This window comes from Ranitomeya imitator, chromosome 1 (assembly GCF_032444005.1).
Source record: "Ranitomeya imitator isolate aRanImi1 chromosome 1, aRanImi1.pri, whole genome shotgun sequence".
Taxonomy (NCBI): Eukaryota; Metazoa; Chordata; class Amphibia; order Anura; family Dendrobatidae; genus Ranitomeya; species Ranitomeya imitator.
Window position 1 is genome coordinate 583,387,327 of NC_091282.1, and position 21,947 is coordinate 583,409,273.

General features: G+C 43.1%; 1 protein-coding gene across 8 annotated transcripts in view; it reads left to right on the forward strand.

The window, feature by feature from the left end:
• Positions 1 to 21,947, forward strand: part of LOC138680452 (scaffold attachment factor B2-like) — a 702,355-nt gene that overhangs the window by 356,587 nt on the left and 323,821 nt on the right. For all 8 annotated transcript variants that reach the window (XR_011321619.1, XR_011321628.1, XM_069767880.1 and 5 more), the window contains exons 13-14: positions 9,799 to 10,089; positions 12,594 to 12,728. Coding sequence is in view for 6 of the 8 variants with exons in the window: in XM_069767880.1 (XP_069623981.1) it covers positions 9,799 to 10,089; positions 12,594 to 12,728 (426 nt within the window). In the remaining 2 variants the exon portion in view is untranslated. The remainder of the gene's footprint in view (positions 1 to 9,798; positions 10,090 to 12,593; positions 12,729 to 21,947) is intronic.

Sequence of the window (21,947 nt, forward strand, 5' to 3'; positions counted from 1 at the left end):
AAGGCGCATGGTTTCATCACCGAGCAATCAGAACTTCTCTGCGACAAAACAGCCCCTGCTCCAATTTCAGAAGCATCAACCTCGACCTAGAACGGAAGCGAAACATCTGGTTGGCACAACACAGGGGCAGAAGAAAAACGACGCTTCAACTCCTGAAAAGCTTCCACAGCAGCAGAAGACCAATTGACCACATCAGCACCCTTCTTGGTTAAATCAGTCAACGATTTAGCAATACTAGAAAAATTATTGATGAAGCGACGATAAAAATTAGCAAAGCCCAGGAACTTTTGCAGACTCTTCAGAGATGTTGGCTGAGTCCAATCATAAATGGCCTGAACTTTAACAGGGTCCATCTCGATAGTAGAAGGAGAAAAAATGAACCCCAAAAATGAAACCTTCTGAACACCAAAGAGACACTTTGTGAAGAGGTCAAACAAAGAATTCGCACGCAGGACCTGGAACACCATTCTGACCTGCTTCACATGAGACTCCCAATCATCCGAGAAGACCAAAATATCATCCAAGTATACAATCAGGAATTTATCCAGGTACTCTCGGAAGATGTCATGCATAAAGGACTGAAACACTGATGGAGCATTAGAAAGCCCGAATGGCATAACCAGGTACTCAAAATGGCCTTCGGGCATATTAAATGCTGTTTTCAATTCATCGCCCCGTTTAATACGCACAAGATTATATGCACCACGAAGATCGATCTTGGTGAACCAACTAGCCCCCTTAATCCGAGCAAACAAATCAGACAGCAGCGGCAAAGGGTACTGAAATTTGACCGTGATTTTATTTAGAAGTCGGTAATCAATACAAGGTCTCAGCGAACCATCCTTCTTGGCCACAAAAAGGAACCCCGCTCCCAATGGCGCGGAGATGACGGGCAAATATGACCCTTCTCCAAGGACTCCTTCACGTAACTCCGCATAGCGGCGTGCTCAGGCACAGATAAATTAAACAGTCGACCCTTAGGAAACTTACTACCAGGAATCAAATCGATAGCACAATCACAATCCCTATGCGGAGGTAGGGCATTGGACTTGGGCTCATCGAATACATCCCGGTAATCAGACAAGAACTCTGGGACCTCAGAAGGGGTGGATGATGATAGACAGAAATGGGACATCACCATGTACCCCCTGACAACCCCAGCTGGACACAGACATAGATTTCCAATCTAATACTGGGTTATGGACTTGTAGCCATGGCAACCCCAACATGACCACATCATGCAGATTATGCAACACCAGAAAGCGAATATCCTCCTGATGCGCAGGAGCCATGCACATGGTCAGCTGGGTCCAATACTGAGGCTTATTCTTGGCCAAAGGCGTAGCATCAATTCCTCTCAATGGAATAGGACACTGCAAGGGCTCCAAGACAAACCCACAGCGCCTAGCATACTCCAAGTCCATAAAATTCAGGGCAGCGCCTGAATCCACAAATGCCATGACAGAATAGGAAGACAAAGAGCAGATCAAAGTAATGGACAAAAGAAATTTCGACTGTACCGTACCAATGGTGGCAGACCTAGCGACCCGCTTAGGACAGTCGGAGATAGCATGAGTGGAATCACCACAGTAGAAACACAGCCCATTCGGACGTCTGTGTTCTTTCCTTTCAGCTCTGGTCAAAGTCCTATCGCACTGCATAGGCTCAGGTTTATGCTCAGATAATACCGCCAAATGGTGCACAGATTTACGCTCACGCAAGCGTCGACCGATCTGAATGGCCAAAGACATAGACTCATTCAGACCAGCAGGCATAGGAAATCCCACCATGACATCCTTAAGGGCTTCAGAGAGACCCTTTCTGAAAATAGCTGCCAGCGCACATTCATTCCATTGAGTGAGCACGGACCACTTCCTAAACTTCTGACAATGAATCTCTATCTCATCCTGACCCTGACACAGAGCCAGCAAATTTTTCTCTGCCTGATCCACTGAATTAGGTTCATCATACAGCAATCCGAGCGCCAGAAAAAACGCATCAATATTACATAATGCAGGATCTCCTGGCGCAAGGGAAAATGCCCAGTCTTGAGGGTCGCCACGTAATAAAGAAATAATGATCTTAACTTGTTGAACTGGGTCACCAGAGGAGCGGGGTTTCAAAGCCAGAAATAGTTTACAATTATTTTTAAAATTCAAAAACTTAGCTCTATCTCCAGAAAATAACTCAGGAATAGGAATTTTAGGTTCTAACATAGGATTCTGAACCACTAAATCTTGAATGTTCTGTACATTTATAGCGAGATTATCCATCAAAGAGGACAGACCCTGAATGTCCATGTCCACACCTGTGTTCTGAACCACCCTGATGTAAAGGGGAAAAGAAAGACAAAACACAGTGCAAAGAAAAAAAAATGGTCTCAGAACTTCTCTTTTCCCTCTATTGAGAAGCATTAGTACTTTGGGCCTCCAGTACTGTTGTGATCAGGTGATTCAGAACCACAATGGACCTTGTAGTTCAGAGCACACAAAGTGACCTGACAATTACCAATAACATAGGACGAGCTCTGAGACGTGGGAACTCTGCTGACCGCAATCCCTAATCCTATCAAACCACACTAAAGGTAGCCGTGGAGCGCTCCTGACCAGTCCTAGGCGCCTCGGGCACAGCCTGAGAAACTAGCTAGCCCTAAGATAGTAAAATAAGCCTACCTTGCCTCAGAGAAATACCCCAAAGGAAAAGGCAGCCCCCCACATATAATGACTGTGAGTTGAGATGAAAATACAAACACAGAGATGAAATAGATTTAGCAAAATGAGGCCCAACTTACTGAACAGACCGAAGATAGGAAAGATTGCTTTGCGGTCAACACAAAACTCTACAAACAACCACGCAGAGGGCGCAAAAAGACCCTCCTCCGTACTGACTTAAAGGTACGGAGGTGCTCCCTCTGCGTCCCAGAGCTTCCAGCAAGCGAGAAAAACCAATATAGCAAGCTGGATAGAAAAAATAGCAAACAAAAATAACACAAGCAAAACTTAGCTTATGCAGGATAGACAGGCCACAGGAACGATCCAGGAGAAAGCAAGACCAATTCTGGAACATTGACTGGAGGCCAGGATCAAAGCACTAGGTGGAGTTAAATAGAGCAGCACCTAACGACTTAACCTCATCACCTGAGGAAGGAAACTCAGAAGCCGCAGTACCACTCTCATCCACCAAAGGAAGCTCATAGACAGAACCAGCCGAAGTACCACTCATGACCACAGGAGGGAGCTTGGCCACAGAATTCACAACAATCGGCGTACTCTGCACAAATTGTACAATAAATTTTGAGGTCCAGTTTCTCTTTTTACCCTTGGAAAAAATAAAAAAAATTGTTGCTAAAAATCATTTTTGTGACTAAAAAGTTAAATGTTCATTTTTTCCTTCCATGGTGCTTCTGCTGCTGTGAAGCACCTGAAGGGTTAATAAACTTTTTGAATGTGTTTTTGAGTACTTTGAGGGGTGCAGTTTTTAGAATGGTGTCCCTTTTGGATATTTTCAGCCATATAGACCCCTCAAACTGACTTCAAATGTGAGGTGGTGCCTAAAAAAAATGGTTTTGTAAATTTTGTTGTAAAAATGAGAAATTGCTGGTCAAATTTTAACCCTTAACTTCCTAGCAAAAACAAAATTGTGTTTCCAAAATTGTGCTGATGTAAAGTAGACATGTGGGAAATGTTATTTATTAACTATTTAGTGTCACATAACTCCCTCGTTTAACAGAATAAAAATTCAAAATTTGAAAATTGTGAAATGTTCAAAATTTTAGCCAAATTTCCATTTTTTCACAAATAAATGCAAAAGTTATTGACCTAAATTTACCACTAACATGAAGCCCAATATGTCACGAAAAAACAATCTCAGAACCGCAAGGATCCGTTGAAGCGTTCCCGAGTTATTACCTCATAAAGGGACACTGGTCAGAATTGCAAAAAACGGCCAGGTCATTAAGGTCAAAATAGGCTGGGTCATGAAGGGGTTAAATGCGTGCATTTTAAAGTAAAAATACATTTTTGTAACTGAATTACTTTAAAAAATATATATTGCACCATTTGCATTCCATAGCCTCTGTTTTGCTCTGTCATTGCTGGCTACATAATAGGATAACTAAGAATCCATCAGTGAGTGTATTCTGATGTTTCAGTGGGAAAGTTTCTAGCTTTTGTTTTTTTTCTTTTAGCTGTTTTATGATGACAGATCACATCAAAGTTGAATGTGTAGGGAAAGGAGTGTGAGCAAAGTAAGTGTAAAGAGTGCACTACCAATACCAAAATAGTACTAGATGCCAATCGGGGTGCAAACAAGCGGCCAAAGACAGAAATCTGAAAACAAAAGAAAAGGAGCCACTCAAGCGAATGCACACCACAAGACTGATAAAAAAATAATATACAATATATAAACACGGGAATTTTATTAGCAAACCACAACTTCGAAAACATAAAACATAATTAAAAACAATAGTACAGAATACACTTGGTCCACATATAGATATAGCATGTGTAATACAAATATCTGTAATATAAATCTGCACACCCTTATTTATAATGAACAACCAACCCTCTGGCTCATGGAGCTGAATGCATAAAGTGGGACAAAATGCAAACACCTGTGGCGTATGTGACCCAAGGTGGAAGGGGACAGACGCCAAAACAGGGAAATAGCCACCTAATAAAACAATTCCAGGGGAAAACCACCAAAATGTAGTGGATAAGGAACTGTTCCACACAAAAAGCTAGAAGAGACGATAAGGTATAAAGCCTAAATACATCCAGTGCCCATAATGAGGCAACAGAGGTGCAGCAATACCCACATAGCAGTGGGAAAGGAGTGTGAAACCCTTGAATCAAATGATTTTTAGGCTAGGTTCCCATTGCGTTAATGGGACCGCGCTAACGGACAGCGTTGCATGGCGAAATTAACGCCGTGCAACGCGTCCGTTAGCGCGCCCATTCACGGTAATGGGAACGCGCATCACTAGCGTGTGCCATGTTCGGCACGCGCTAGTGATGCGCCGGTGTTTTGTGGCGCGCCGCGGACGCTGCTTGCAGCGCGACCCCTTTTAACACATTGCGTCAGCGCAATCCGCTAGCGCTAGGCGCCAAACGGATAGCACTAACGTAATCTGAACATAGCCTTACGCCTACCAAGCATCTTCTGCCTTTTTGGGCTGAAACCTTACTAGCTGTTCCATGTCAGGTGCTCAAAAGTTAACTTCAAGAGCTTTGTTTTATACAGTCTGATTTCAAGTGGTGTAATGTGAGCAACCATCCTAAACTCCATTCTTGCGTCTTACAATTCTTTACGATATATTTTACATACTCCTATTTCCACCGCACTTTACATACGTTGTCATCACTGTCCCCATTTGGGCCCACAAACTAAATTCCCTATCAGTCTGTCTTTAACCCCTTCCCGACCTTTGACGCATACGCTGCGTCATGAAAGTCTGTGCCATTCCGACCCATGACGCAGCATATGCGTCATGGCGGAATCGCGTTCCTGCAGGCCGGGTGAAAGGGTTAACTGTAATTTCACCCGATCTGCAGGGACAGGGGGAGTGGTAGTTTAGCCATGGGGGGTGTGGCTTCATCCCCCCGTGGCTACGATCGCTCTGACTGTTGAAAGTGAAACTGCCAATCAGAGCGATTTGTAATATCTCACCTAAAAAAACTGGTGAAATATTACAATCCAGCCATGGTCGATGCTGCAATATCATCGGCCATGGCTGGAAACACTAATGTGCCCCCACCCCACCGATCGCCCTCTCAGCCCTCCGATCTGTGGTCCGCTCCCCTCCGTCCTGTGCTCCGCTCCCCCGTCCTCCTGTCCGCTCCCCCCGTGCTCCAATCCCACCCCCGCACTCCGATCACACCCTCCCCCGTGTTACGATCCCCCCCCCCAATGCTCCGATACACCCCCTCGTGCTCCGACGCCCCCCCGTGCCGTGATCTCCCCCCCCCCCCCTTATACTTACCTATCCTCCCGGGGTCCGTCCGTCTTCTTTCCTGGGCGCCGCCATCTTCCGGCCGGCAGATTCGTTCCAGAGTGAATTTTGATCACTGTGATAAAACCTCAGTTATCAAAATAAAAAAAAAAAACAGTAAATGACCCCCCCCCCCCCCCTTGTCACCCCCATAGGTAGGGACAATAATAAAATAAATAATTTTTTTTTCCCCCCACTAAGGTTGGAGTTAGAACTAGGGGTAGGGTTAGGGTTAGGGATAGGTTTAGGGGTATTGTTAGGGTTAGGGTTAGGAATGTGCACATGTATTCTGGTCCTCTGCGGATTTTTCCGCAGCGGATTTCATAAATCCGCAGTGCTAAACCGCTGTGGATTTATCGCGGATTTACCGCATTTTTTCTGCGCATTTCACTGCGGTTTTACAACTGCGATTTTCTGTTGGAGCAGTTGTAAAACTGCTGCGGAATCCGCAGAAAGAAGTGCATGTGCACAGCGATTTTTGTTTCCCATAGGTTTACATTGAACTGTAAACTCATGGGAAACTGCGGCGGATCCGCAGTATTTTCCGCAGCGTGTGCACATACCTTTTGAATTAGGCTATGTGCACACGGTGCGGATTTGGCTGCGGATCCGCAGCGGATTTGCCGCTGCGGATCTGCAGGAGAGTTCCATCAGGTTTACAGTACCATGTAAACCTATGGAAAACCAAATCCGCTGTGCCCATGGTGCGGAAAATACCACGCGGAAACGCTGCGTTGTATTTTCCGCAGCATGTCAATTCTTTGTGCGGATTCCGCAGCGTTTTACACCTGTTCCTCAATAGGAATCCGCAGGTGAAATCCGCACAAAAAACACTGGCAATCCGTGGTAAATCCGCAGGTAAAACGCAGTGCTTTTTACCCGCGGATTTTTCAAAAATGGTGCTGAAAAATCTCACACGAATCCGCAACGTGGGCACATAGCCTTAGGGTTGGGTTGGAATTAGGGTTGTGGTTAGGGTTGTGGTTAGGGGTGTGTTGGGGTTAGGGTTGTGATTAGGGTTACGGCTACAGTTGGGATAAGGGTTAGGGGTGTGATGGAGTTAGAATTGAGGGGTTTCCACTGTTTAGGCACATCAGGGGGTCTCCAAACGCAACATGGCACCACCATTGATTCCAGCCAATCTTGTATTCAAAAAGTCAAATGGTGCTCCGTCACTTCCGAGCCCCGACGTGTGCCCAAACAGTGGTTTACCCCCACATATGGGGTACCAGCATACTCAGGACAAACTGCGCAACAATTACTGGGGTCCAATTTCTCCTGTTACCCTTGAGAAAATAAAAAAATTGCTTGCTAAAACATCATTTTTGAGGAAAGAAAAATGATTTTTTATTTTCACGGCTCTGCGTTGTAAACGTCTGTGAAGCACTTGTGGGTTCAAAGTGCTCACCACATATCTAGATAAGTTCCTTGGGGGGTCTAGTTTACAAAATGGGGTCACTTGTGGGGGGTTTCTACTGTTTAGGCACACCAGGGGCTCTGCAAACGCAACGTGATGTCCGCAGACCATTCCATCAAAGTCTGCATTTCAAAAGTCACTACTTCCCTTCTGAGCCCCGACGTGTGCCCAAACAGTGGTTTACCTCCACCCATGGGGTATCAGCGTACTCAGGAGAAACTGGACAACAACTTTTGGGGTCCAATTTCTCCTGTAACCCTTGGGAAAATAAAAAATTCTGGGCTAAAAAATCATTTTTGAGAAAATAAATTTTTTATTTTATTTTCATGGCTCTGCGTTATAAACTTCTATGAAGCACCTGGGGGTTTAAAGTGCTCAGTATGCATCTAGATAAGTTCCTTGGGGGGTCTAGTTTCCAAAATGGGGTCACTTGTGGGGGAGCTCCAATGCATAGGCACACAGGGGCTCTCCAAACGCGACATGGTGTCCGCTAACAATTGGAGCTAATTTTCCATTCAAAAAGTCAAAAGGCGCGCCTTCCCTTCCGAGCCCTGCCGTGTGCCCAAACAGTGGTTTACCCCCACATATGAGGTATCGGCGTACTCGGGAGAAATTGCCCAACAAATTTTAGGATGTATTTAATCCTATTGCCCATGTGAAAATGAAAAAATTGAGGCGAAAAGAAATTTTTTGTGAAAAAAAAAAGTACTTTTTCATTTTTACGGATCAATTTGTGAAGCACCTGGGGGTTTAAAGTGCTCACTATGCATCTAGGTAAGTTCCTTGGGGCGTCTAGTTTCCAAAATGGGGTCACTTGTGGGGGAGCTCCAATTTTTAGGCACACGGGGGCTCTCCAAATGTGACATGGTGTCCGCTAAAGAGTGCAGCCAATTTTTCATTCAAAAAGTCAAATGGCGCTCCTTCCCTTCCAAGCCCTGCCGTGCGCCCAAACAGTGGTTTACCCACACATATGAGGTATCAGCGTACTCAGGACAAATTGGACAACAACTTTCGTGGTTCAGTTTCTCCTTTTACCATTGGGAAAATAAAAAAATTGTTGCTGAAAGATCATTTTTGTGACTAAAAAGTTAAATGTTCATTTTTTCCTTCCATGTTGCTTCTGCTGCTGTGAAGCACCTGAATGGTTAATAAACTTCTTGAATGTGGTTTTGAGCACCTTGAGGGGTGCAGTTTTTAGAATGGTGTCACTTGAGTATTTTCAGCCATATAGACCCCTCAAACTGACTTCAAATGTGAGGTGGTCCCTAAAAAAATGGTTTTGTAAATTTCGTTGTAAAAATGAGAAATCGCTGGTCAAATTTTAACCCTTATAACTTCCTAGCAAAAACAAAATTGTTTTTCCAAAATTGTGCTGATGTAAAGTAAACATGTGGGAAATGTTATTTATTAACTATTTTGTGTCACATAACTCTCTGGTTTAACAGAATAAAAATTCAAAATGTGAAAATTGCAAAATTTTCAAAATTTTTGCCAAATTTCCGTTTTTATCACAAATAAACGCAGAATTTATTGACCTAAATTTACCACTAACATGAAGCCCAATATGTCACGAAAAAACAATCTCAGAACCGCTAGGATCCGTTGAAGCGTTCCCGAGTTATTACCTCATAAAGGGACACTGGTCAGAATTGCAAAAAATGGCAAGGTCTTTAAGGTCAAAATAGGCTGGGTCATGAAGGGGTTAAAGTGTGGGAGGAAAATGGAGAACCTGAATGAAACCCACACAAACTCCTTGCAGATGATGGCGATTAGCAGACTTTTTCCCTGCTATTCAAAACTCTATAATGAATGGAGAGAATGTCCACCTCTCCACCCACTGCTGGTTAGATACTGGAAATAGATGCGGGTACCAGAGATGGGACCCACATATCTCAGATGTTTATTAGTAATGAGCGAGTGTACTCATTGCTCGGATCTCCCAGAGCACGCAAGGGTGGTCTCCCAAGTATTTGTTAGTGCTCAGAGATTTCGTTTTTGTCCCCTCAGCTGCATGATTTGCGACTGCTAGACAGCTTGAATACATGTGTGGATTGCCTGTTTGTTAGGGAATTACCACATGTATTCAGCCCATCTACAAGTCGCAAATCATGCAGCGGAGACAACGAAAACTAAATCTCCGAGCACATCAAAATACTCTGAGACCACTCGTGCGTGCTCTGGGAGATTTGAGCAACGAGTATACTCGCTCATCACTAATGTTTATAGCATAACCAATGGATATATTTTTGGTTTGTGTTTAGAATTTGTAAAGCCTATGTAAGAAGCCCTAGCGGGACACATATTAGTAATGCTTGAGCTTCAAGTAAATAACATTTTATATTGCAGAAAAAATCTCTTAAGTCTTAGTAATGTAATTAATCTATTTCTTCAGGGAAAGGGAAAAACGTGTGCGGGAGCGAGTCCTCATGGTTCGGGAAAGAGAAGAAAGGGAGCGATTACGAAGAGAACGTGTCAGACTTGAAATAGAAAGAGAGCGTCTAGAAAGGGAACGCATGGAGCGTGAAAGACTGGAAAGAGAGAGAATGCGTATAGAGGAAGAGAGACGTATAGAGCAGGACCGCATCCAGAGAGAAAGAGAGGAACTACATCGTCAACAAGAGTGGTTGCGATATGAACAGGATCGACGACCAGGAGTGAGAAGGCCGTATGACATGGACTTAAGGTAAGCCTCTGCTAAGCTATTTCATTGGAATGCTTTCTGTCAATCTGACTAAAGGAAGCAGACAACCAAAGTAGTCACCAATGCTCTCAATCATTTGCTAGTTAATTTACAGTCTTGTCACAGTTTTGGCAGCTGTACAATTTTTCCTGGCTTTTAGCAGACTTTTTGTACACTTGACAAGTCTGCAAAACCCACATGCTGGCTACTAGAGAGGAACAGGAGAATAAGCAATACAGAGAAGTCTCATGAGTGTATAGTCCCTACTGTAATGGAGTTAGATGACATGGACAAATATAAATGCCACTGAAATAAAAAATCTCCATTCCTGTTAAAAAATGTAGCATGCAAGTATAAAGCGCATTGGTCAGTCGCCCCATAAGATAAACAATCCAAACTCTAAATATGGTACCTTGTATTCCACTCTCTCCCAGTATCCAAACTGCATATACCCATGGCAGATAGAGGACAAGACACTAAAATTGATTGCTTCTTTTTTTATGGGAAGAAAGTCACGAGTCTCAATGAACAAATCGCAGCTCATCCAGAAATTATTGGGAAATCATTGCATAGTGTTAGGACCCATGCAGACGTCCGTGCATCTGTCTGACCTCTGACTGCAATGCATGGAGTGCATGTGAGTGCATCATAAAACATGAAGATGTCATGCTCTGGGCAGGACACTGCTGCCACTCTCGGACATCATGCATGAATCCTTACCATGACGGAAAATGGGATTATCAGAGTGGGGGAGATATCTCATGAATAGTGTTGAGCATTCCGATACCACAAGTATCGGGTATCGGCCGATACTTGCGGTATCGGAATTCCGATACCGAGATCCGATATTTTTGTGATATCGGGTATCGGTATCGGAAGTGTAAAATAAAGAATTAAAATAAAAAATATTGTTATATTCACCTCTCCGGCGGCCCCTGGACATCTGCGCAAGGAACCGGCGTCCGGCACGGCTTCTTTCTTCAAAATGCGCGCCTTTAGGACCTGTGGTATGACGTCCCGGCTTCTGATTGGTCGCGTGCCGCCCATGTGACCGTCACGCGACCAATCAGAAGCCGCGACGTCATTCCTCAGCTAAAGTCCTAGAATGAGCGCCTTTTAGGACCTGAGGAATGACGTCGCGGCTTCTGATTGGTCGCGTGGCGGTCACATGGGCGGCACGCGACCAATCAGAAGCCGGGACGTCATTCCACAGGTCCTAAAGGCGCGCATTTTGAAGAAAGAAGCCGTGCCGGACGCCGGATCCTCCCGCTGATGTCCAGGGGCCGCCGGAGAGGTGAATATAACAATATTTTTTATTTTAATTCTTTATTTTACACTTTAATATGGATCCCAGGGCCTGAAGGAGAGTTTCCTCTCCTTCAGACCCTGGGATCCATGAGGATACATTCCGATACTTGATGTCCCATTGACTTGTATTGGTATCGGATATCGGTATCGGCGATATCCGATATTTTTCGGGTATCGGCCGATACTATCCGATACCGATACTTTCAAGTATCGGACGGTATCGCTCAACACTACTCATGAACCATTGATTGGATTAACATGTGATGTGACTGTCGAACAGGACATGACTTTTTTTATGAAAACGGCCATAGATGTTAATGTTTTATCACATCAGAAGCTTAAACACCTCTATATACCAATGATTTTCCATGTTCCTGTAATCTAGGGTAAAGGAAGTCAGATTATTATTTTTTTCTTTCTGTAAAATTACTAAATTCTGAAAGAAATTGCAATAATGACATTTTTAATATATATATAAAGAACAGCTTTTCTAATTGTAGAAGATTTTGATACTGAAATAATTGCCTGGATGTGCCATGCAGTGCCACAAAGGCTGGTCACTTTTCTATTTGTATACGTATTACAATTCTTGCCATCTCTGACTCTGAAAGGCTGCGGCATGTCAGAGAATGACATACTTTCATAGCCACCGAGCTGAACTGGAGGTAGTCAAACAGGCAGGTCTGGCACTTTCAGCCTGCCTTGGATTCACAGGTGTATACCTATAAATGCATATAGGCTGGGAGAAGCTGCTGGGACCCACCTGTCCGACTACAGCTCGGTCCTCGGTGCCTGTGAAAGTATGTCATTCTCTGACATGCCGCAGCCTTCCAGAGTCAAGCTTTACTGGCCAGTGCCTGATACATGCTGGCCACGGATTGGCTGCACACCTTCGCTGGAGGGTATCTTTAGTCATTATGGAATTGTAAAGTAAATACATAAAAAGACAACAGGCACAATGATGGCAAGAATTGTAATATGTATGCAGCGTTTGAGTCAAACTTAACCAGCTGACCTCATACAGTCCGTGCCGGAAACACTCTGGCCAGTCAGTAGGCAGCATTAATCCCTTTAAAATGACTTTCTGCATTGTTAGATCCTCACTAATTACGTAAATAACATTATCGTGTAATTGGTATGTATGACACATGTGCATTGCTAGTTCTGTTAACATATTGTTTGTTTTTAATCTTTGAAAGGGATGATCCTTATTGGCTAGAGTCAAAGAGAATGGCTTTAGATGACCGATACCATGATTTTGGAAGATCAGACCGGTATCATGATTTTGATAACAGAGATCGTGGTCGATTCATGAATCATATGCATATGGACAGGTAAAATATGCATTGAAAAAAAAATTGCATCCTTTTATTACATTTCTTATACTTTTATTGCATCTGCAAATTTCTATATACTGTATAATAGCATCATTTACCATATATACTCGAGTATAAGCCGAGATTTTCAGCCCAAATTTTTGGGCTGAAAGTGCCCCTCTCGGCTTATACTCGAGTCAAGGTGGGTGGCAGGGTCGGCGGGTGAGGGGGAGAGGGCGCTGAGGCATACTCACCTGCTTCCAGCGATCCTGACGCTCCCCCTGCTGTCCCACGGTCTTCGGTGCTTCAGTTCTTCCCCTCTTCAGCGGTCACGTGGGACCGCTCATTAGAGAAATGAATAAGCGGCTCCACCTCCCATAGGGGTGGAGCCACATATTAATTTCTCTAATCAGCGGTAACGGTGACCGCTGATAGAGGAAGAAGCTGCGGCACCGAAGACAGCTGTCCCGGAGAAGGAGCCGGACGTCGGGAGCATGTAAGTATCGCATAGTTACCTGTCCACGTTCCAGCTGCCGGGCGCCGCTCCATCTTCCCGGCGTCGCTCCATCTTCCCGGCGTCTATCTGCACTGACTGTGCAGGTCAGAGGGCGCGATGACGCATATAGTGTGCGCGGCGCCCTCTGCCTGATGAGTCAGAGCGGAGAGATGCCGGGACCGGACGCTGGGAGCTGCAAGCAAGAAAGGCGAGTATGGCATTTTTTTTTTATTGCAGCAGCAGCAATGGCACAGATTTATGTGGAGCATCTATGGGTAAATATGAACGGTGCAGAGCACTATATGGGGCACAGCTATGGGACAAAAATGAACGGTGCAGAGCACTATATGGCAGAGCAATGGGGCAATATGAACGGTGCAGAGCACTATATGGCACAGCTATGGGGAAATATGAACGGTGCAGAGCACTATATGGCACAGCTATGGGGCAATATGAACGGTGCAGAGCACTATATGGCACAGCTATGGGGCAATATGAACGGTGCAGAGCACTATATGGCAGAGCAATGGGGCAATATGAACGGTGCAGAGCACTATATGGCACAGCTATGGGGCAATATGAATGGTGCAGAGCACTATATGGCACAGCTATGGGGCAATATGAACGGTGCAGAGCACTATATGGCAGAGCTATGGGGCAATATGAACGATGCAGAGCACTATATGGCACAGCTATGGGGCAATATGAACGGTGCAGAGCATTATATGGCACAGCTATGGGGCAATATGAACGGTGCAGAGCACTATATGGCAGAGATATGGGGCAATAATGAACGGTGCAGAGCACTATATGGCACAGCTATATGGGAAAGAATAATCTATTTTTATTTTTGAAATTCACCGGTAAATGCTGCATTTCCACCCTAGGCTTATACTCGAGTAAATAAGTTTTCCCAGTTTTTTGTGGCAAAATTAGGGGGGTCGGCTTATACTCGGGTCGGCTTATACTCAAGTATATACGGTATCTATTTTTTTTGTTCATCTACATTGATGTCATACTAGCTGTGCTGAAAATACTAAACATTTTAAGTATGCATTCTCTTCACTGCTCTGAGTTTTAGAAATATAGAATTGTCGTAACCACATCCCTTCACACCACTGGCTTTTCACATCTTAATGGACATGCCATGAAAAGCCAATGAGTATTTTCACTGGGATGGTAAACCTGGGGCTCTCATTGTCTGTCAACACTTTTTTCCTTGGCTAGTTTGACATGGCAAAGTGATTCCACTAACTCCTCACATGCTATGGTCAATAGCACATGGAATTTGATGGAATGAGCTCTCCCTCTGTTACTTCATAGGTTACCGGCAGCATGGACCTGGGAGCCAATGGTTGTTATGGCAATCAGAGATTGATCTATTATACACTAGAGGCCATAGTTCAAAGCCTAATAAATTCTGCAAGACACACTAAACTAATAGGTTTATGTTTAGTATTACACGTTCTAGCTGTGTTTTCCCAAATACAAATACTGCCCGAGTGAACGTGGCCTCGGTCTGTGGGTCAGTAAAAATCGGAGACCGCATGCTGATGCCATCCATGTGTGCAATCTGTGTGTTGTCCATTTAACATTGAAATGAGTAGGAGAAGCTTTGCATTTTTTTTTGTTTCTCTGGAAAATTGCCAGTGAAGCCCTGAACAGGCACTGAAGAAAATCTGATCCAAAGCACTGATGGAATTCGGACCATATTTTTTGAGAATGAGAAAAATCGCATGTCTGAATGAGAAATAAAAAGTAGTTTAATCCAATGAAACCAACCATCACATTAAAAGTTGTTGTCCAGTCCTAGGACAACCCCTTCTCATGCCCTACACTTGGTCCTGATTAAAAAAAAAAAAAAAATTGCTTATACTCACCACCCTTGCTGTGATGACTTGCCCTCCCCGGGTCTGTCATGTGGTGTTGGCATGTGACCCCGATGCTCAATCAACACTGGCGTCACTGCCTCCACCTTTGGAAAAATCAAACATTTTAAGAGGAAATCTTGACTGCAGCTGATCTGACTTCCTCTTCATGTTCGAAGACTGAGACAGTGACTCCAGCGATGATTGGGCACCTCGGTCATGTGTCCCAGCACCACACAGGAGCAGATACCAACGGGAACAGCTCAAGAGGAGTATATTGGTTTTATTTTATCTGGGCCAAACGTGGGGTATGTGGAGTTGGCCAAGTAATGGACAACTTCTAAGTTATTATTTTATCCTGCCTGGTGGAGACCTCAAAAGAAAAAAAAAAATCAGAAGTGCTATTTTTGTTCAACCTTTCTCACAAAAATGTAAATAAAGAAAAATATTAAGATGTATGGATCCCGAAATTGGTAGCAATAAAAAGAGAACAGCTCAGTAAGCAAAATCAAGCCTTCATACATCTTTGAAAAAGTTATGGCTCTCAGAAAAATGCAAAGAATTGTTTGAAAAAAGTAATTTTCTTGTGCAAAAAAAATAGTAAAACCTAAAAAAAAGTGAATCTATATATTATAAATTTATAAATTGGGTATTTTTTACTCACATTTGTATAGCACTGTTTATACAGACAACATCATCACTGTCCCCATTGGGGCTCACAGTCTAGATTTTCTATCAGTATCTCTTTGGAGTGTGGGAGATTAACTGGAGTACCCGGAGGAAACCCGTGCAAACATGGGGAGAACATATTAACCTGGGTTCAAATCCCACCATGTTATCCTTGGTGGGATTTGAAAAACAGAAAATCAATTTTGGGATCTCCATAACTGTGCTGCCACTAAAGGACCCTATTCCTCCTCATCATTTAAAAACTGCAATCAGTGAATAGTTCCCCTCAGAGTCTGAAAATCTTCAGGAACTCTGCTATCAAGGGTAGCTGTAGCTGAGACACTGGAGAACATGATCAGGCGATTGCGTTATTCAATGAATAACTGTGATCATTTAAAAAAAGTGTGCCGGCTATTAAAATCATTTCTCTCTGTCCTGACCTGATATAACATGTCAGATGAGAGAGATACAATCTTCTCAAACCCCCCTTTGTACCTCCACCATCCCAATGCTCCATCCCTCAGCCCTTTGCCTTCTCTTAACCCCTTTGTGACATAGGGCATAATAGTGCACCAATGTCGGACTCCCTCACTCTCGAAGCCCACATCTTTCCTGGCTTTGAACAGCTGACATGAGCCCAGAATAGCTGCTGGCGGAATCGCAATCCACCCGTGGCTATTAACCCCTTAAATGCCACTGTCAAACGCTCACAGCGGCATTTAAATCACGGTTGCTGCAATCACGCTGGAAATTCGCACACCGCGTCACGTGATCGTGGGTCACTGGTGTTGGCATGACAACTGGAGGTCTCGTGGAGACCTCTATGGTTGTCAGTGTCGACTTGCTGTGAGCGCCACCCAGTGGTTGGCGTTCATAGCAAGTGAGTAAATCTGCTATATAGAGGCTATTTGATCATCACCCCTATATAGCAGAGCCGATGAGGCTATGGCAGCTTCTAGTCTTCAATGGAGATTATTGAAACTTAGCAAAATTAAAGTTTTTACAGATATTAATAAAAAAATTAAGTTCAAATCACCCCCCTTTTGCCCCATTCAAAATCTAATATATAAAGCTGAATGCGTGTGTATGTCCGGGATTTGCATCTGCACCATCGCAGCTACAGCCACAAAATTTTGCACAGTCACACGTCTGGACCCCGAGAGCATCATAAGCTATGTTGTGAGGCAAAATTTTTAACCCTGCGCATTCCAATTCACCAAACCATTTTGCCCCTATCTACATAATGGGGAAAAAGTGAAAGGAAAAGTGTTGGTGGTGAATTGACAGCTGCCAGATGTGAAGAAGGGGGACTTAAAGAATGAGAGCAATGGCGCCAAAGAGTATATACCGTACAGTTGCTAAGATGGGGCCCTGACATGGGATACTCACCACACACGGGGATATGAACACACACACACACAAGGCGCCACACACTACCACGTTCTTCAACACATATACCACCCTCAGCACACATTTCACCACACATACACCAACTTCGCCACATAAAAGTCAAAACACAAAAGTCGCCACGCGCAAAACTCGCCACATGCAAAACTAGGTTCACGCATAACTCGCCACATGTGCAAAACTCACCTCATGGAAAACTCGCCACAGGCAAAACTTGTACACGCGGAAAAATTGCCACATGCACAAAAGTTGCAACACATGCAAAAGTTGCCTCACACAAAACTTGCACATACTCAAAACGTACCACAAATGTACCATATAGGAAATACAGCAGCTGTCAGTCACATGACCTGTCTATTATGTGTATGCGTGAGCTAATATATACTGCCAGGGGGGAGGGCTTCCTGTTGGCTGCGGATTTATCAGGCTGCCAATTTAGCTTACAAATACTGAGGTAAAAATACTGACCAAATAACGTGTGAACGAGGCCTAATACAGAAGGAGATGACACACAGGTATATACTATATACAGGAGGAGATGACTTACAGGTATATACTTTATACAGGAGGAGATGACATACAGGTATATACTATATAAAAGAGGAGATGACATATAAGTATATACTGGAGGAGATGACATACAGTAGGTATATACTATATACAGGAGAGATGACATACAGGCAAATACTACAATTATATGAAAAAGTTTGGGCACCCCTATTAATCTTAAGCTTAATGTTTTATAAAAAGTTTGTTTTGCAGCAGCTATTTCAGTTTCATATATCTAATAACTGTTGGACACAGTAATGTTTCTGCCTTGAAATGAGGTTTATTGTACTAACAGAAAATGTGCAATCTGCATTCAAACAAAATTTGACAGGTGCATAAGTATGGGCACCCTTGTCATTTTCTTGTTTTAAATACTCCTACCTACTTTTTACTGACTTACTAAAGCACTTTTTTTTTGTTTTCTAACCTCATTGAGCTTTGAACTTCATAGCCAGGTGTATGCAATCATGAGAAAAGCCACTTGCAAGTTGTTCTCCTGTTTGAATCTCCTCTGAAGAGTGGCATCATGGGCTCCTCAAAACAACTGTCTAATCTGAAAACAAAGATCTTTCATCATAGTTGTTCAGGGGAAGGATACAAAAAGCTATCTGATATTTAACCTGTCAATTTCCACTGTGAGGAACATAGTAAGGAAATTGAAGAACACAGGTACAGTTCTTGTTAAGGCCAGAAGTGGCAGGCCAAGAAAAACATCAGAAAGGCAGAGAAGAAGAATGGTGAGATCAGTCAAGGACAATCCTCAGACCATCTCCAGAGAGCTGCAGCATCAACTTGCTGCAGATGGTGTCACTGTGCATCGGTCAACTATACAACGCACTTTGCACAAGGAGAAGCTGTATGGGAGAGCGATGCGAAAGAAGCAGTTTCTGCAAGCACGCCACAGAGTCGGCTGAGGTATGCAAAAGCACATTTGGAGAAGCCAATTTCTTTTTGGAAGAAGGTCCTGTGGACTAATGAAACCAAGATTGAGTTGTTGGACCATACAAAAAGGCGTTCTGCATGGCGGCCAAAAAACACAGCATTCAAAGAAAAACATTTGCTACCCACAGTAAAATTTGGTGGAGGTTCCATCATGCTTTGGGGCTGTGTGGCCAATGTCGGCAGCGGGAATCTTGTTAAAGTTGAGGGACACATGGATTCTTCTCAGTATCAGCAAATTCTTGACAATAATGTTCATGAATTAGTGACAAAGTTGAAGTTACGCAGGAGATGGATCTTTTCAGCAAGACAATGATCCAAAACACTGCTCCAAATCTACTCAGGCATTCATGCAGAGGAACAATTACACTGTTCTGGAATGGCCATCCCAGTCCACAGACCTGAACATCATTGAACATCTGTGGGATCATTTGAAGAGGGCTGTCCATGCTCTGCCACCATCAAACTTAAATGAACTGGAATTGTTTTGTAAAGAGGAATGGTCAAAAATACCTTCATCCAGGATCCAGGAACTCATTGAAAGCTACAGGAAGCGACTAGAGGTTGTTATTTTTGCAAAAAGAGGATCTACTGAATATTAATGTCACTTTTCTGGTGGGGTGCCCATACTTATGCACCTGTCAAAATTTATTTGAATGCAGATTGCACATTTTCTGTTAGTACAATAAACCTCATTTCAAGGCAGAAACATTACTGTGTCCAACAGTTATTAGATATATGCAACTGAAATAGCTGTTGCAAAAAAAAACAATTTTTATGAAACATTAGGCTTAACATTAATAGGGGTGCCAAAACTTTTTCATACAATTGTATATATAGGAGGACATAGTAACATAGTTAGTAAGGCCGAAAAAAGACATTTGTCCATCCAGTTCAGCCTATATTCCATCATAATAAATCCCCAGATCTTCGTCCTTCTACAGAACCTAATAATTGTATGATACAATATTGTTCTGCTCCAGGAAGACATCCAGGCCTCTCTTGAACCCCTCGACTGAGTTCGCCATCACCACCTCCTCAGGCAAGCAATTCCAGATTCTCACTGCCCTAACAGTAAAGAATCCTCTTCTATGTTGGTGGAAAAACCTTCTCTCCTCCAGACGCAAAGAATGCCCCCTTGTGCCCGTCACCTTCCTTGGTATAAACAGATCCTCAGCGAGATATTTGTATTGTCCCCTTATATACTTATACATGGTTATTAGATCGCCCCTCAGTCGTCTTTTTTCTAGACTAAATAATCCTAATTTCGCTAATCTATCTGGGTATTGTAGTTCTCCCATCCCCTTTATTAATTTTGTTGCCCTCCTTTGTACTCTCTCTAGTTCCATTATATCCTTCCTGAGCACCGGTGCCCAAAACTGGACACAGTACTCCATGTGCGGTCTAACTAGGGATTTGTACAGAGGCAGTATAATGCTCTCATCATGTGTATCCAGACCTCTTTTAATGCACCCCATGATCCTGTTTGCCTTGGCAGCTGCTGCCTGGCACTGGCTGCTCCAGGTAAGTTTATCATTAACTAGGATCCCCAAGTCCTTCTCCCTGTCAGATTTACCCAGTGGTTTCCCGTTCAGTGTGTAATGGTGATATTGATTCCCTCTTCCCATGTGTATAACCTTACATTTATCATTGTTAAACCTCATCTGCCACCTTTCAGCCCAAGTTTCCAACTTATCCAGATCCATCTGTAGCAGAATACTATCTTCTCTTGTATTAACTGCTTTACATAGTTTTGTATCATCTGCAAATATCGATATTTTACTGTGTAAACCTTCTACCAGATCATTAATGAATATGTTGAAGAGAACAGGTCCCAATACTGACCCCTGCGGTACCCCACTGGTCACAGCGACCCAGTTAGAGACTATACCATTTATAACCACCCTCTGCTTTCTATCACTAAGCCAGTTACTAACCCATTTACACACATTTTCCCCCAGACCAAGCATTCTCATTTTGTGTACCAACCTCTTGTGCGGCACGGTATCAAACGCTTTGGAAAAATCGAGATATACCATGTCCAATGACTCACCGTGGTCCAGTCTATAGCTTACCTCTTCATAAAAACTGATTAGATTGGTTTGACAGGAGCGATTTCTCATAAACCCATGCTGATATGGAGTTAAACAGTTATTCTCATTGAGATAATCCAGAATAACATCCCTCAGAAACCCTTCAAATATTTTACCAACAATAGAGGTTAGACTTACTGGCCTATAATTTCCAGGTTCACTTTTAGAGCCCTTTTTGAATATTGGCACCACATTTGCTATGCGCCAGTCCTGCGGAACAGACCCTGTCGCTATAGAGTCACTAAAAATAAGAAATAATGGTTTATCTATTACATTACTTAGTTCTCTTAGTACTCGTGGGTGTATGCCATCCGGACCCGGAGATTTATCTATTTTAATCTTATTTAGCCGGTTTCGCACCTCTTCTTGGGTTAGATTGGTGACTCTTAATATAGGGTTTTCATTGTTTCTTGGGATTTCACCTAGCATTTCATTTTCCATTGTGAATACCGTGGAGAAGAAGGTGTTTAATATGTTAGCTTTTTCCTCGTCATCTACAACCATTCTTTCCTCACTATTTTTTAAGGGGCCTACATTTTCAATTTTTATTCTTTTACTATTGATATAGTTGAAGAACAGTTTGGGATTAGTTTTACTCTCCTTAGCAATGTGCTTCTCTGTTTCCTTTTTGGCATCTTTAATTAGTTTTTTAGATAGTATTTTTCTCCCTATAGTTTTTTAGAGCTTCAATGGTGCCCTCCTGCTTTAGTAGTGCAAATGCTTTCTTTTTACTGTTAATTGCCTGTCTTACTTCTTTGTTTAGCCACATTGGGTTTTTCCTATTTCTAGTCCTTTTATTCCCACAAGGTATAAACCGCTTACACTGCCTATTTAGGATGTTCTTAAACATTTCCCATTTATTATCTGTATTCTCATTTCTGAGGATATTGTCCCAGTCTACCAGATTAAGGGCATCTCTAAGCTGTTCAAACTTTGCCTTCCTAAAGTTCAATGTTTTTGTGACTCCCTGACAAGTCCCCCTAGTGAAAGACAGGTGAAACTGCACAATATTGTGGTCGCTATTTCCTAAATGCCTAACCACCTGCAGATTTGTTATTCTGTCAGGTCTATTAGATAGTATTAGGTCTAAAAGTGCTGCTCCTCTGGTTGGATTCTGCACCAATTGTGAAAGATAATTTTTCTTGGTTATTAGCAGAAACCTGTTGCCTTTATGGGTTTCACAGGTTTCTGTTTCCCAGTTAATATCCGGGTAGTT